Below are 16,429 nucleotides of genomic sequence, written 5' to 3'. Positions count from 1 at the left end.
AGCTCTGATACAGCAAACTGACCAGCAGGTTCAACAACTGGTGATGCAAAGTCCGATTAATTTCCGTGAACTGGTTCTTTTTGGACAGTTTGGCTCAATGAACTGGTTCAAAAAGCTGATTCATAGGTTCCTGACACATGCACTATGCATTTCTCAGTGTCATGTAATATCAAGGAAACATTCAGATAAAGTAATCTGTGTCAATGCATATTGAAACAATCGAATAAAGTTATTTGCGTGAGTGCATGTTGCTGATTATTGCCTTTCATTCACTTAAGTTAATGGTGTTTGTGTTCACATTAAATTAATCTTTCCTTCACGTCGGATTTGACTGAAAATTACCAGAACCAATGTGGCCCATCTGGTATCAGTGGTGCTGAGTGTCAAGCTATCAACTGCTGCTTTAACGGACAGCAGTGTTTCTATGGGAAGGCAGGTAAGAGTGTTGAGTCAATGTAAAGGTATTCATGTTAATCCACTCCTCTGCAATAACCTGCTCTTGTACCTTGTTCCAGTGACTGTCCAGTTTATAAGATAAGGTCAGTTTGAGGTAGTGGTAGCTAGAGATGTTACGCTACCTTGTTTGGAGCCTGGATTCAGTCTGTCTCCTGGGTCGACAGCCATTTTGAGTAGGTGGTTTTATGCTTTTGCATAAATGTTATTCCTTGACCAATGCTACAATCTCACTGTTTCCCCTGCAGGAAACCTCTGCAGCCTTACCCGATTCCTAGTTAGATTCCTTAATGTTAGTCCTTATTTTATAATGATTTCTGTGGCAACAACAACAAACACTCACTTTTTCTAGTTCAGCTTTGCTCACAGGAGCCAGGAGAGGGATGGCACACCACTGTACTACAGTGGATGAAGATTTAACAGAGGAGAAAAGGGTCAGGTGCTGCTGACCAATTAAGACTAGCACTTACCTATTCAATACTTGGGTCACTTTTTCAATACTTAGATCACTTTTTTCAAACTTCACTCAGTGATCACAACATCAGTCTATGTGAGCTAAACTGTGGATCATTTATTGTTTTGGAACAAAATACATTCAATAATGACATCTTTCAAATTATATGAATTATTTTCTTACTTGGACACAAACACCACCAATATTTTATGGTCAATTTGTACGTTTGCATACTCTTTTCATATATATATACAGTAATTTATGAGTGACAGCATATCTAGTGGGCCCTGGAACCATTTTGATGACCTCCAGCAGCACTGTGGGTGCTTCTCAATTCTTATTTGTGCATCCTTGTTTCCTTTCCTCGCGTCTTATCTCCACCCCTTCAGGATGCGAGGGAAGGATGCAAGGAAAAGACGCGAGGACGGAGGAATTGAATCAAGTGAAATATATTCTCTCTCCTTTTAGTGTCACTTCAATGCGTCATCAATTAATGATGACTACACTGCTGGATTTTGTTTGCATGTCAGGATTCTTGAACATAAGAGATAACTATTTATATTTTAATAGTTTCAACCTCCACAAAACACCACATTTGTCCATATTTTATTTAATATTACCAATTATTATTAACAGCAAATTATTAACTGCTTTTTATTTGTTGTTTATAGTATTACAGTTTGTTTCTTTAATTTTCTTGAGCTTTGATATAATTCTGCAACTGTCAGTTGTTGTTATTCGACAAACATTTGTGTCTTGTACATGTAAACATAATAACAATGAATAAACTGTGGCAAGATGTGAAGGGGGAGGAGAATTAATACGTGCGTCACGTTTAGTCGATAAAACACTTCCACAAAGGATACACCCGTGTATCCTCGCTCATGACTCCTCAGGAAGCCTCCTCAGTCCTCGATCCTCCCCTCCTCACAGTGAAATTAGAAAATTGAGACGTCCTACAAGATGGCTGAGCTCGGTTGGTTTCCGGGTCATAGGATGGAGGACGGAAGAGCGAGGAAACAAGAAGGGATATTGAGAAGCACCCAATGTCTGCCCTGTCGTTCCAGTGGGAAGCGGGACCATAACGTGAACTAGTGGTTCTCGCAATACTACAGGTATGGTTTGGTTAGGTTAGGTTAGAGCCCTAAAACAGAGGGAAGTTGTTTGAAAATGATATTGAATATATACAATTATAGCATGTTATAGTTACCTCAATAAAACAACCAAAATAAATGTGTGTAAAATTTGTATATTTCTCATCTTTTATTAAGCTAAAAGAGCCTGGGGACAAATTGACCCCAAAGAACACCGATCCTACAAAATGTGTACATTGGAAAGACATTGTAAAAATATCATCATGTTAATTTTATTTTTACAGAGTTGTGCCCATTAAATTGGGAAAAGTCATTCAATCTGAAGCAAAAAATAATAATAATGTCAATCGTGGTTTTACAGACATTAAACATTGAATGGGGTCAAATTGACCCCGAAGATAATAGGAGGGTTAATCTAGTTCAGTGTAACTAGTTACTCCCCAACACTGCTAAATACAAATGAGTAGACTCATCCCCTCTGTCATAATCAAGGAGTCGAGGGTCTGTCCATATAAACCTTACTTGTCCACTTGTGGAACACTTCAAACTGGCAACAGGGATTACCCCGATAGGAAGTGTTTCAATTTGGAACTACACACTACTCTTACTATTTCTACCATATAAAGACATTGTAAAATTTGTAGGGATGGCTGACGCGAAACTAATATTCCGGCGCTTTTTCGAGATCCCGAAGCGCAGATGTTTCGAAACACTGCTCCGAACTGTGATTCGAAACACCCATGTCACGTGACTATGGTTAAATGAAGCTTTGAATTGTTTCATCAGGTGGCGCCTGTCGAAACTGCATTTGATTGAAAGGGGAAATTATATGTAAAAAAATAAGTCGACTAAGTCCTTCAACAGCAGAGCAAATAATATTTTTGATTAAAAATGTTATGAAACAAATGTGACACATTGAGGCTTTATTTATTTTATTAATGTTCATTTTTCATGACCAAAAAAACCTATAGTTATTCACAATGAGGAGGCTACAGGTTACAAAACCAAGATCATGTAGTTGTCAGACAGATGTTAATAATTTTTTTTTTTACATGGATCATTGTCAAGGTATTTCAGATCAACACATGCAAGTGACCACTAAGTGTCACCGTAGAGACGGGTGTCGGATTAATTCGAAGCTTCGAAACAATATGGCACATTTGCTTTAACTGTTTCAGTGCTTCACAAAGCCTCGGTCTGCCCATCCCTAAAATTAGTAATGCTAGTTCCCTTTCGTTCAGTCACTACGACGTACGTTAGTGACTAACGAATGGGGGTTTCGCTTAGAAGCCAATCATCTTCATCGTATTCAACAGCGCCCAATGGCAGTGCCAATGCCATGGGCATGCGGAATTTGCATGCGTAACTCCGCCCCACCTCGTGGGTATATAAGGAAGTACGCTGCGAACATCGCATTATGTTTCTGCTTTGGAGCCAAGAGGATCTCTTCACTCCTACAAGCCTGAATTCTGAAGTCTTCTCTTCAGTCTTCGAGACCAGCGGTTCTCCAGGGTGTTGGTGTTACGGCGCGTTCCAGCGATCTCATGCTGCCTGCCTGCTGATCTGTGCAGTGATCTGCAACAGCTGTGTGTGTGTTTCCCTGGGCGCTTCGGCACTCTGCAGAGCTTTCCTCTCACAAAAAGAGCTTGCGCGTGGCACGTCTTTTTCAAGACGGTTCGCCCGTGCACTTCCGGGTGCGATCGATCTCCGTTGCTGTCTATGGGCACATTCACTGCTCGATGTGTTTGGGCTTCAGCACGTTCGGGCAGTGTTTGTGGATGCGTCATGTTCCCACTGCGGGAACGTGACCATCGCGATGTTGCGGTCGAGACTCAGTGATCTCCGTGAGGAGAGAGAGTCCCCTCTGCCACACCCCAATCTACCGTCTCCGAGTGAGGTGGTACTTTGGCTGGTGGCCAGGGTGACCTGAGTGCGGTGCCGTGGTATTAAGAACCCCGACGATCATTCCTCGGGCCACGCCCCCTCTCGCACATTGCTTTAACCCGCGAGTGTTGGACTGAAACAGCGGCCCGTCTCTGACGCCTCGTTCGTTTCGTTCACGCTCCAGATAGCAGTGAGATGTCGATCGCCGCATCCCAAGGTGGGCTGGAGTCCTTTGGGGATGACGATTAGGAGTTGTGCTCCGCCTCCGGGTGTGTCAGCACTGCCTGATCCGACCTAAGGTTGACAGCCATGTTATCTCGGGCAGCCGCGAGTCTCGCGCTGGTGTGGAACGCCGCCCAGTCGCGAGTGCTTGTGGTTGCGCGATTGGTTTTTGGGGACGGCACCCGACAGCTGTTGGGCCCCGCCCCCAATGCCTTTCGCTCCCGAGATGCATGAGGAGATCACGCGGTCCTGGAAGTCCCCGTGCTTCCCGCGATCGTTTGGTGGCCTCCTCCGCCTTCTCTGCCCTTGATGGGGCCGCGGCCTAGGGTACACTGGGGCCCCCTCACCCCCACTGTTGAACTCTCTGTTGCGCACTACGGTGTCCACAGAGGGCTTGACGTCGCGTGGTGTGGCTGTCCTAAGCACCCTCCCAAAGCCTGTGGGCTCGTCTACTTCGGTGGCGTGGTCCTGCAGAGCTACGGGCAGGCCGCCGCCCCGTTGCACATGCACAAGGGTGGAGCCGACCCAGGGCTCTTCATTGAGCTGCGTGCCGCGACTGATCCCGCCCCCGGGCGGTGAAGGTGGCCACACGCTCCCTGGGTCGGGAGATGTCCACAGCTGTGGTCCGGGAGAACACCTGGCCTTACCTGGTGATTTGGAGGACGTTGAGTGGGCCCGCCCCCTCAACTCACCCATATCCCAGGCTGGCCTCTTCGGCGGCGCGGCTGGGAACTGCGCCCAACAGTTCTCGGCCGCCCCAGAGCAGACTGAGGCTGTAACACGTACTGCCCCGGCGGCCAGCTGCTGCACCAGCCGCCGGCTCAGTCGCCTCAGTCCGCTCGCCGCCGAGGGCGCCCTCCCTCTTCCCGCCCGGCCCCAGCAGCAGCCTTAACCTGGGCCGCGCCGTGGAGGTGGTTGAGGATGTCGCCCAGTCCGCTCCCCAGCCTGGTTAAACGCCACGCTGGAAGTGGACAACTCAGAGATGGGTTCCAGTTCTTCCCAGGGGATGGTAGCAGGAGGGCCGGGGGAAAATCCTTCCGCTGCTGGCCCCCGGGCTAGCAGCGCTTGGGAAGAACTCATGTTCCTGTCTCTGAGGACCCAGAGACCGGTGATGACAGTGCGCGCCACCCACGGGTCCCGCCACTCGCATCCCTCTCTGTCGCCAGCCTCCTGGCAGAGCAGACCCCAGTGGAACGCGCGTCCTTCCCTGGTCTCCTCTGTCAGGACGCAGCCGTTAACCGCACCCCCACACCGGGACGCCCAACAGCCTCCCTTGTCCGGGTCGGTAACGCTGCATCGCTGCCCCACTCCGGGTACACCTGTAGTCCGATTGACCCCGCTGGTGCAGTTCCTGGGAGCCTGGCTTCAGATTCCAGGGCTGTCCCGCTGGGTCGCGAAAGACAGTCAGGTGCGGCTACGCGATTCAGTTCGCGCAGGTTCCTCCCTGCTTCCGGGGAGTCCGTTCCACTATGATCGGGGCTAATGCCCCCGTCATGCGAGCGGAGGTTGCCACCCTACTGGCGAAGGGTGCGATCGAACCTGTCCCTCCAGCCGAGGTGAATTCCGGGTTTTACAGCCCGTACTTCATTGTACCCAAAAAGACCGGTGGGCTTGACCGATCCTGGACCTGCGCGTCTTGAACCGTTACCTCCACCGGTTTCCGTTCAAGATGTTGACAGCGAAATGCCTTTTCGAATGCGTTCGTCCAGACGATTGGTTGCAGCGATCGACCTGAAGGACGCCTACTTCCATGTCTCCAGTCTACCTCGACACAGACCGTTCCTACGGTTTGCTTTCGAGGGGCGGGCATATCAGTACGCAGTTCTACCATTCGGGCTATCTCTGTCCCCTCGCGTCTTTACGAAGATTGCCGAGGCAGCCCTTGCGCCCCTTCGGCAGCACGGGGTTCGCATCCTGAATTACCTCGATGACTGGCTCATACTGGGTCACTCTCGAGAGCAGGTTTGCGGACACAGAGATTTGGTGCTCCATCACCTAGCCCGTCTGGGCCTTCGGGTCAACTGGGAGAAGAGCAAACTTTGCCCCGCGCAGAGGATCTCTTTTCTCGGTATGGACCGACTCGGTCGCCATGTGCGCGCAGCTTTCGAGTGAGCGCGCGCAGTCTCTGCTGACTTCCCTTCGACGACTCGAGGGCAAGAGTGCGGTTCCACTGAAACTGTTTCAGAGGCTCCTGGGGCATATGGCATCTGCAGCCGCGGTAACGCTGCTCGGATTGCTTCATATGAGACCGCTTCAGCACGGGCTACGCGATCGAGTCCCGAGATGGGCATGGCGGTCTGGCACGCTCCGGGTACAAGTGACTCGGGCCTGCTTACAGACTCTCTCCCCGTGGTCGAACCTCAGTTTTCTACGGACCGGAGTGTCCTTAGAACGAGTTTCCAGGCATCTTGTTGTATCAACAGATGCATCATCCACGGGCTGGGGTGCCATGTGCAATGGACAAGCAGCCACGGGCTCCTGGATAGGACCCCAGCGCCTTCTGCATGTCAATTGCCTCGAGTTGCTGGCAGTACGGTTCGCCCTGCACTGCTTCCGAGCGTTGCTGAAGGGTCAACATGTACTAGTCAGGACAGACGACACGGCCGGGCGGTCTACGCTCCCGCCGTATGTCTCAACTCGCCCGCCATCTCGTTTTTTGGAGTCAGAAGCATCTGAGGTCCCTTCATGCTGTCCACATCCCGGGAGTCCTGAACCGTGCAGCCTACGAGCTCACGGCTTCAGCCACTTCCTGGAGAATGGAGACTCCATCCCCAGACGGTCCAGCTGATATGGGAACGGTTCAGCGACGCACAGGTAGTCCTGTTGCCTCCCAGGACTCTTCCCATTGCTCCCTGTATTATTCCCTGACCTATGGTCGGCACGGATGCACTGGCGCACAGCTGGTCGTCGGGGCTACGCAATTATGCGTTTCCCCCAGTGAGCCTTCTCGCACAGGTACTGTGCAAGATCAGGGAGGACAAGGAGCAGGTCATGTTGGTCGCCCCGTTGGCACGGCCGGACCTGGTTCTCAGAACTGCTACTCCTTGCGACAGCCCCTCCCTGGCCTATTCCTCTGAGACTCCTCAGAGACGGGGCACCTTTTGGCACCCGCATCCAGCGTTCTGGAAGCTCCACGTGTGGCTTCTGGACGGGACGCGGCTGGTTTGAGTAGCCCTCCACCTGCGGTGGTCGCTACCATCACTTCCGCTAGGGCAGAGTCTACACGACACCTCTATGCGTTGAAGTGGGACCTCTTCGTCACATGGTGCTCTTCCCGCCAGGAAGACCCCTGGAAATGCCCGATCGGGTCTGTGCTTCGTTTCTCCAGGAGGGGGTGGGACGAAGGCTGTCTCCTTCCACCCTTAAGTGTACGTGGCCGCAATATCTGCCTACCACGATCTCCTGGGAGACAAAAAGGTAAGTAGCAGCACGACCTGATCATCAGGTTCCTGAGGGGGGCGAGGAGACTGAATCCTCCTCGCTCTCCTCTCGTTCCCTCTTGGGACCTCTCAGTAGTCTTAAGTGCTCTGCAGAGGCCTCCCTTTGAGCCTTTGCGGTCGGCTGAGTTTAAGCTCTTGTCTATGAAGACGGCTCTGCTGACCGCATTGGCCTCGCTTAGAGGGTCGGGGACCTGCAAGCATTTTCGGTTGACGAAGCGTGCCTTGAGTTCGGGCCGGCTAACTCTCACGTGATCCTGAGACCCCCGCCCGGATATGTGCCCAAGGTTCCCACCACTCCGTTCCGAGATCAGGTGGTGAACCTGCAAGCGCTGCCTTTGGAGGAGGCAGACCCAGCCTTGGCATTGCTCTGTCCAGTACGCGCTCTCCGCGCCTACGTAGACATGACGCAGTGTTTCAGGACCTCAGACCAGCTCTTTGTCTGTTATGGTGGAGAGCGGAAGGGAAGTGCTCTCTCAAAGCAGAGGTTGTCTCACTGGATAGTGGACACCATTGTTTTGGCTTACCAGCAGCAAGGCCGACCATGTCCCCTTGGTGTGAGGGCACACTCCACCCGGAGTGTGGCCTCCTCTTGGGCTCTAGCGCATGGCGCCTCGCTAACAGACATCTCAGAGCTGCAGGCTGGGCGACACCCAACACATTCGCCAGATTCTACAATCTCCGAGTGGAGCCAGTGTCCGACTATGTACTCGCCCCTACGGGTGGCCGGTAATGGACCAGGCTCAGGTGTCTTCGCTTGCTCGCCATTCCACTCCCAGGACTGGATACGTGCGATATTTTCCTCAGGTGAGCTCCCCGAGAGCCCTGAGCTCCTCCAGCACTGCTTACGCCGACATCAGTTCAGTCTGCCCTTTCGAGCCCAGACCCTCATGTCCGGCCAGGTGCTCCGTGTGCATGGTTCCCCTCCGGCGACCCCCACACGAGTATTCCCACCGTAAGCCTCCTCAGTGAGCAGGTGTCTTTCCCTTGGCAAGTCCCTGCCACCCCTAGGGTTAAAAATCCACCTTCGGCTGGTACCCTAGAGATCTTCCATATGCAACCCTCAGCGGGTCATATGTGTATTCTCTAAGTCCTCCCTACGGTAGGCATCTTGGCATTCCCTCACTGGGATATGCTTCCCAGTGTACCTTGGTATTCCTGTGATAAGTGGGAGTCCTACGGCCTTAAGTGGCAGGTCTCACACTTACGCAGGGCACTGGATGACAGCTGAGTGGCGTTGTTGAATAGGATCCCCCATTCGTTAGTCACTAACGTACGTCGTAGTGACTGAACGAAAGGGAACGTCTCGGTTACGTATGTAACCCTCGTTCCCTGAGGAGGGAACGGAGACGTACGTTTCCTTAGCCACGTCAGCTGTGCTGCCTGGAACGCGGAGTTCAGTCTTGGCTCCTGCAGCAGTAACATAATGCGATGTTCGCAGCGTACTTCCTTATATACCCACGAGGTGGGGCGGAGTTACGCATGCAAATTCCGCATGCCCATGGCATTGGCACTGCCATTGGGCGCTGTTGAATACGATGAAGATGATTGGCTTCTAAGCGAAACCCCCATTCGTTAGTCACTAACGTACGTCTCCGTTCCCTCCTCAGGGAACGAGGGTTACATACGTAACCGAGACGTTACTATTTAAGCATGTCTACAAGCAAAGCAGATTGCACCAAACATCTACCCAAAGTGTATGGGCAAGCTCCAATAGCAAACCTGAGCATGAACATTTTTATTTGTCTTCAATATGACAAATCTGACTAATTGGAATCAAGAAACATCAAATGCGGATTTGAGAACCAATGAGAATTGTCTGGTAGCAAGCTCCCATTTGGGCAAGTCTGGAGAATCATGACTGTTAATGAAGAGGGAGGGATTATTGTTAATTAGACAAAAACTGTTGAATTCCAAAAGATCAAAGGGCAGCATCTCAACAGTGTGACTAACTGTTGAACAATGGCACGAAGTTGGTGTGCTGGTCAATCGCTGGCACTTTGTTTGTGGTTTTGGGCTTTCTGTCAAGCTGTTCCACAGTGGAGTAATCTGCCCCAGAATCCTCAAGCTCTGATGTTACAGCAAACTGACCAGCGGTTTCAACAGCCAGTTCAACAAGCGAGTCTCAGCAGGTTAAACAGCAAGCTAGTCAACAGTTTCCTCAGCAGGTTAAACAACAAGCTAGTCAACAGTTTCCTCAGTAGGTTAAACAACAAGCTAGTCAACCGTTTCCTCAGCAGGTTGAACAACAAGCCAGTCAACCGTTTCCTCAGCAGGTTAAACAACAAGCTAGTCAACTGTTTCCTCAGCAGGTTAAACAACAAGCTAGTCAACAGTTTCCTCAGCAGGTTAAACAACAAGTCAACAGTTTCCTCAGCAGGTTAAACAACAAGTCAACAGTTTCCTCAGCAGGTTAAACAACTAGTCAACAGTTTCCTCAGCAGGTTAAACAACTAGTCAACACTTTCCTCAGCAGGTTAAACAACTAGTCAACACTTTCCTCAGCAGGTTAAACAACTAGTCAACACTTTCCTCAGCAGGTTAAACAACTAGTCAACAGGTTCCTCAGCAGGTTAAACAACTAGTCAACAGGTTCCTCAGCAGGTTAAACAGCAAGCTAGTCAACACTTTCCTCAGCAGGTTAAACAGCAAGCTAGTCAACCGTTTCCTCAGCAGGTTAAACAACAAGCTAGTCAACAGTTTCCTCAGCAGGTTAAACAACAAGTCAACAGTTTCCTCAGCAGGTTAAACAACAAGTCAACAGTTTCCTCAGCAGGTTAAACAACTAGTCAACACTTTCCTCAGCAGGTTAAACAACTAGTCAACACTTTCCTCAGCAGGTTAAACAACTAGTCAACACTTTCCTCAGCAGGTTAAACAACTAGTCAACAGTTTCCTCAGCAGGTTAAACAACTAGTCAACAGGTTCCTCAGCAGGTTAAACAACTAGTCAACAGGTTCCTCAGCAGGTTAAACAGCAAGCTAGTCAACAGTTTCCTCAGCAGGTTAAACAGCAAGCTAGTCAACAGTTTCCTCAGCAGGTTAAACAGCAAGCTAGTCAACAGTTTCCTCAGCAGGTTAAACAGCAAGCTAGTCAACAGTTTCCTCAGCAGGTTAAACAGCAAGCTAGTCAACAGTTTCCTCAGCAGGTTAAACAGCAAGCTAGTCAACAGTTTCCTCAGCAGGTTAAACAGCAAGCTAGTCAACAGTTTCCTCAGCAGGTTAAACAGCAAGCTAGTCAACAGTTTCCTCAGCAGGTTAAACAGCAAGCTAGTCAACAGTTTCCTCAGCAGGTTAAACAGCAAGCTAACGAAATGAAGCTAATGAACAGGAAGAAACGAATGCACCGACGGGGATCTCATTGGCTGGCGTGCACCTATTACGGTGCCTGTTTTGATTTCAGCAAATCAGTAAGAATGAGCGCTGACAACGTGATTAATATTCATGAACCCAGAAGCTCATTAATCCTTAGTGCAGTTTATTTTTATTAGTAGAAGAATTCGTGGTATTATCTTATCAACTCAAATTACTGAAGTTCTATCATTATTTTCAACTTTTTTGTAATCTGAAGACATTTTTGGGATAATTACTTTTGCTGTTTCTGCTATTTTTACCACTGTTTGCACCATGAGTGTATGAATAAATACAGAATCAGTTTACATGTAAAACTTGTCATTGATTTGAATTATTATTGTTTGTATTGTGTGATGTTTTTTAGCACAGTTGGACTATTTAAACATTACCTGCACTTTTACAGAAGACAATTATATCTGCAACTTTTCCATTTCTGAAAAGGCTGGTGTGGAATTTTACATTAAAAAAAATAATTAATTAAATATATATATATATATAATATATAATTTTTTAATGTATTATAGGAGCCTATTTGATGACATGTACGTTTTACTTTAGATCATTGTTTGTTTTTCTGAAACTCGCAAGAATGCATGCAGCTTTCACTTGTATCCAAAAACATGGGGAATGATACTACATTTATCGTCATTGATATCGTTATCGCAATAAATTCTAGAAAATATCGGGATAAATTTTTAAGTCCTTATCGCCCATCCCTAGTGGATATGTGGTGTATGAAAACCGAATGACCTCCTCGTATGAAGTGGGTGTTGGACCACTTGGTTCCATCACAAGGGACAGCCATTTTGAGTAGGTGGTTTTATGCTTTTGCACAAATATTAATCCTTGACAAATGCTACAGGCTCACTGTTTGTTGTCCAGGCTTCTCTTCCAGTGTAGGTACTCTGCTACTTCTGTGGAAGATCTAGTTGTGGAGGTCAACACTGTTCCTGCACCTCCACCAGTAGCTGCTCCTGGACCCCTCAGGGTGGAGCTTAGACTGGCAAATGGCCAATGTGTCACCAAAGGCTGTGCAGAAGGTAAGTGTCTGTCCCAAGTATACATAAGTATTTTCTAAAACTCCAGGTTGCAGCAGTTTCTGGTTAAACAGCTGTTCTTCCTCAGGGGATGAGGCATACACGTCCTACTACGGTGGTGCTGATTATCCGGTCACAAAAGTCCTGCGGGAGCCTGTGCATGTTGAGGTGCACATTTTGGAGAGAACTCAACCCAACATTGTCCTAATGCTGGGGCGTTGCTGGGCTACATCAACCCCCAGTCTACCCCAGTGGGACCTTCTGGTTGATGTGTGAGTAAGGCCAATCTTTATCTATCTAGTGTGCTGTAAGGCATTTCTGACTGCCTCTTTGCCTTTTAGATGCCCTTACCAGGATGACTGTTACCTCACCACATAAGTTCCGGTGGCTGGATCTTCTGGTCTTCAGTTCCCAACCCACTACAAGCGCTTTGTTGTGAAGATGTTCCCATTTGTGGATCCAGCATCACTGGCTCCTCTGCAGGAAACCGAATGCTCTGCAGTCTTGCCTGATTCTTTAATGTTAGTCTTTTTATATTGATTTGTGTCTTAACCCCTTCCCCCTCTGTTAGATCTTCATCTACTGTAGTACAGCGGTGTGTCATCCCTCTTCAGGCTCCTGTGAGCAAAGCTGCACTAGGAAAAGTGAGTGCTTGTTGTAAACTGACTTCAGGAGTTCACTGACTTCACCGTCTTCCTGCTGTGTAGTTGACTTGGATGTACATCATTGCATGATTGCCCACTACTGGTAGAACCCTTGCAATAGGTTGAATTGGAAAGTCCCAGTGTTGGGAAGGTTACTTTGAAAATGTAATCGATTACAAGTTACCCTATTTATAATGTAATGAGGTGTTACTTTTTCAATTACTTAACGTAATGTAACATTTGATCACTTTTTGATTTACTTTTCTAATTTCAGCACTGGAACGCATTTCACTTGTCATGGTGGCATCTCTCAGACAGAATTTAGCCTTATGCTTTCAGCGGCAATGTGTATTGATGTAATTGGCTGTTGTGCTGCAAATTCAAACAAGAACCAATCAAAAGCATCAGAATAACATTGTTTTACTAAATGACCTTTACAGTTTTTAACAATCACAAGGACCCATTTCTCAATACATTAATCATTTAGCAGACAAAAAAAAATCCAAAGCGACTTACACATGAGGAGAGAAATAGATGCAATCAGGCCAACACGGGGCAACAGCATGCAAGTGCTGTAACAAGTCTGTTAGTCTAGCACAGTAAAGAATTTTTTTTTATTTAAGAAAAACAAATAGAATAGGTAAGTAGTCTTAATTGGTCAGGTCCTTCTGACCAATTTAGATTAGCACTTACCTATTCAGTACTTTTTTTTTTAAACGTCAGTGATCACGACATCTGTCTATGTGAGCTAATGTGGATCATTTATTATTGCTTTGGCACCAAATGCATTCAATGACGAAATCTTTCAAATTACATTTTCTCAGACAACACCACCAAACCTTTATGTACTATACAGGTCAATTTGCATACTCTTTTACAGTTTTTCTCAATTGTTTACACATTTTCTGAAAGCATGCCTCATTCTCAGAATTCTACACACAAATCCAAAAAAACACACACAATGGGCAAAACCCCTCAATTCTCCTGCAAAATGAAACTTTACATTCAAAATAATGTTATTTCTTCTCAAAATGGGATTTTGTTTTCAAATGACACACATAAACATTATATGTATAGACATTTATAAGAACCAGCTAAACACTGTGCTCAATGTAAAACACTATGATGAATGTAAAACACTTCTCCATTCATCATAATGACTTGGGCCTTTTTTTTTGGTTCAGTGTTACACTTACTACAGACAGTACAAACAAGTGTGTTGCAAAATATTTGAGAATATTGTTTTTATTCTCCGAACACATACACGGTAACATTTTATTTTTCCTGCAAAAACAATGTACATAGTGTACATCCCATTCCCAACCAACACAAAGTTGCACATACACTACATACAAAACAACAGAATTTACTGTATACAGTTACAGTAAAAAAAACCTATGGTGCATCCTCTCTTCTGTTGCGGTCTGGCCACAGCACCTCATCCAATAGTACAATACTGTAAATACAAAGGTATACATTTCCTAAATACTTGAAACATACTTTACAGTATTTTTACAGTCCTACAGAACAGTCCACAGGCAATACTGTACTACTGTACTCATTGAGTACTGTATTGATATGCAGTACTGCAATTTTCTAGTGAGAGTAGATTTCTTACTTATTCTCATTTCGGAAAGTCCGGATGATGGATGCTACAGTGTACCTGCTCAAATGTGGCTGTACTCTTTGCCCAGCCTCCCTCATTGTTAGACCATGGTTGACCACATGATCAACCAAAGTGGCTCGGATCTCATCAGAGATTACGGTCCTTGGCCTTCCTCGTCCTCGTCCTCGTCCTCGTCCTTGTCCTCCCCGTCGTCCTCCTCTTACTCTCACTCCTCTGGCTCTGCCTCTGTTTCCAATGTTGGCATCCATTGCTCCAAAACAGAAGAGCTTACCTGTTGTCCTTTTATGCTAAAGCTCTGATTGCTAATTGTAAAACTGTGTGATGGGTGTTTGCCCTTGTGATGAATCAGTGTGAATATTTGAATGGCAGTGTGTTCCTTGTGAAAACAAGATATTTTCTGCATGAAAATTGTGCCAAAAGCAGAGAATTGTGTGTAGTGTTTTGAAAAAAGTGTGTTTTAGAACTGCAATTTGAGTGCAAAGCAGGAACTGTGCTTGTAGTTTAGTATAATTGGTTCAGGGGGTTGGTGAATGAGTTACATGTTGTGGTCATTGTGTCTCAAGTACCAGAATTTGTGTGTAAACAATTGAGAACAACTGTAAATAAAAAAAAATAAGACAGAAATTTGCAACATTGTTTTATTCTGAATCTAAAAAATCTAATGCTATCAAAAAACTAGGTGTAACTGAACACCTACACATTACCATCCATTCAAAGGAGGAAAACTTAGGAATAATTGTGTAATGTAAACATGCATAAACTGCAGTGAATTATAAGCAGTACAGAGTGTCATTCTGCTTTTGTAAAGAAGTTTTACAATAGAAAATCATTGATATAATCATTGAAATAATTGTATAATGCAACCTGACGTTAGTGTTTTTTTTTGGGGTCTGTGTTTTATGATTGACAAAGTGTGTTTGTTGGTTGAAAATCTTTGCTAGTGTTATGGAAGAATGAGTTGATTTGAGAAAAGAGAGAAGTTTGTTGGGAGAACTGTGTGAAGAGTTTTGAAAAAGTGACCTAAGTATTGAGAAATGGGTCCTAGCAATTGTTAAAAACTAAATGGCGAGAGGCATCTTGCACATCAAAATCAGGCAAAGCAACAAATTAATATTATTCAACATATCCTAGCTTTTTACAGAAAATATTCAGATGTAACCCCCCTTTGTAATAATTAATATTTTCATAAGTAACTAATTTAATTACATATTTTTTCAGTAACTGTAACTGATTACAGTTACATTTATTTTGTAATTAAATTACGTAATATTACATGTAACTAGTTACTCCCCAACACTGCAAGTAAATGATATTGAATGCACGGTCCTTATTGTAACATTTTTCAATTATTAGTTGGGCTTATACATAAATTAACATGCTCAGTCTTAAAAAAATTAAAGCTATCCCATGACTTGTATCACTTTTCCTTTTAACATTGTGAACTGCTCACATCCTGTTAATTTTTAATAACTATTTTTGCCATTCATAAATGTAATTGCTGTACTTAAATGGAAGGGATGCACTGCAACTCTAAACTAATGTAGGCTACAGTACGTATTTCTACCCAGACAGATGACAGATCCCAACCTCATCATCTGCAGAGAAATTTCCTTTTCACGTTATAAATGGACATGTGGGATTTTTTTCTTTTTTTTTTAAGTATTCATATTTAAAAAAGTGTTTATCCTTTAATAACATCAAACCGGTTTGGCATTCACTTGAAATTGAGAGCAAGAGAAAGTGGCATGTATCTGTTCCATCATTTTACTAGATGGCTCTCAGGTGGGCAAAGAGTGCATATGAGTAGGTGGTCTCAAGTGTGTCTAATGTGTTTAATGTACGCCTGCTCAAAACGTGCCAATAAAACAACAACCATGATAATCAAGAGCGACTCAACACATGCTTAGAATCCCATATTCACTGAACATATGTCAAATGAATACCTTCAGCAACATGTAGATTTATCTAAGACCAACACAATGTCACACACAAGACGAAGAGCAGTGTCACCATGAAATCAAAATGGATTTCTTGTTTTTTTTTTATGGAATATTGCAGTATTTATTATAAATGATTTATCCATGCACACACATTTGTTTTGTATAGTGACAGCTCAAATTACATACTACTTTCTAAAGGTAAAAAAAGGCCAAGTATGTTATCTTTGCTCTTTGAAGTTTGTCTCTTAGGCAACAGACAGCTGAGAAATGGTCTTTTATGCAAA

At 45.7% G+C, this 16,429-nt stretch overlaps 1 protein-coding gene across 1 annotated transcript in view; it reads left to right on the top strand.

Annotated features, from left to right (window-relative positions):
* The window catches only part of LOC307133404 (zona pellucida sperm-binding protein 1-like), a 596,987-nt gene extending 580,905 nt beyond the window's left edge, over positions 1–16,082 (top strand). Inside the window, exons 2-5 of the mRNA XM_079828475.1 lie at positions 11,618–11,707; positions 11,780–11,937; positions 12,023–12,206; positions 12,276–16,082. Of these exons, the coding sequence (XP_079684601.1) occupies positions 11,643–11,707; positions 11,780–11,937; positions 12,023–12,206; positions 12,276–12,312 (444 nt within the window). The 5' untranslated portion in view covers positions 11,618–11,642 and the 3' untranslated portion in view covers positions 12,313–16,082. The remainder of the gene's footprint in view (positions 1–11,617; positions 11,708–11,779; positions 11,938–12,022; positions 12,207–12,275) is intronic.
* Positions 16,083–16,429: the final 347 nt, after the last annotated feature.

The sequence above is a fragment of the Gobio gobio genome (assembly GCF_949357685.1).
Source record: "Gobio gobio genome assembly, chromosome: 11".
Taxonomy (NCBI): Eukaryota; Metazoa; Chordata; class Actinopteri; order Cypriniformes; family Gobionidae; genus Gobio; species Gobio gobio.
This window is presented reverse-complemented; position numbering and strand designations above follow the sequence as displayed.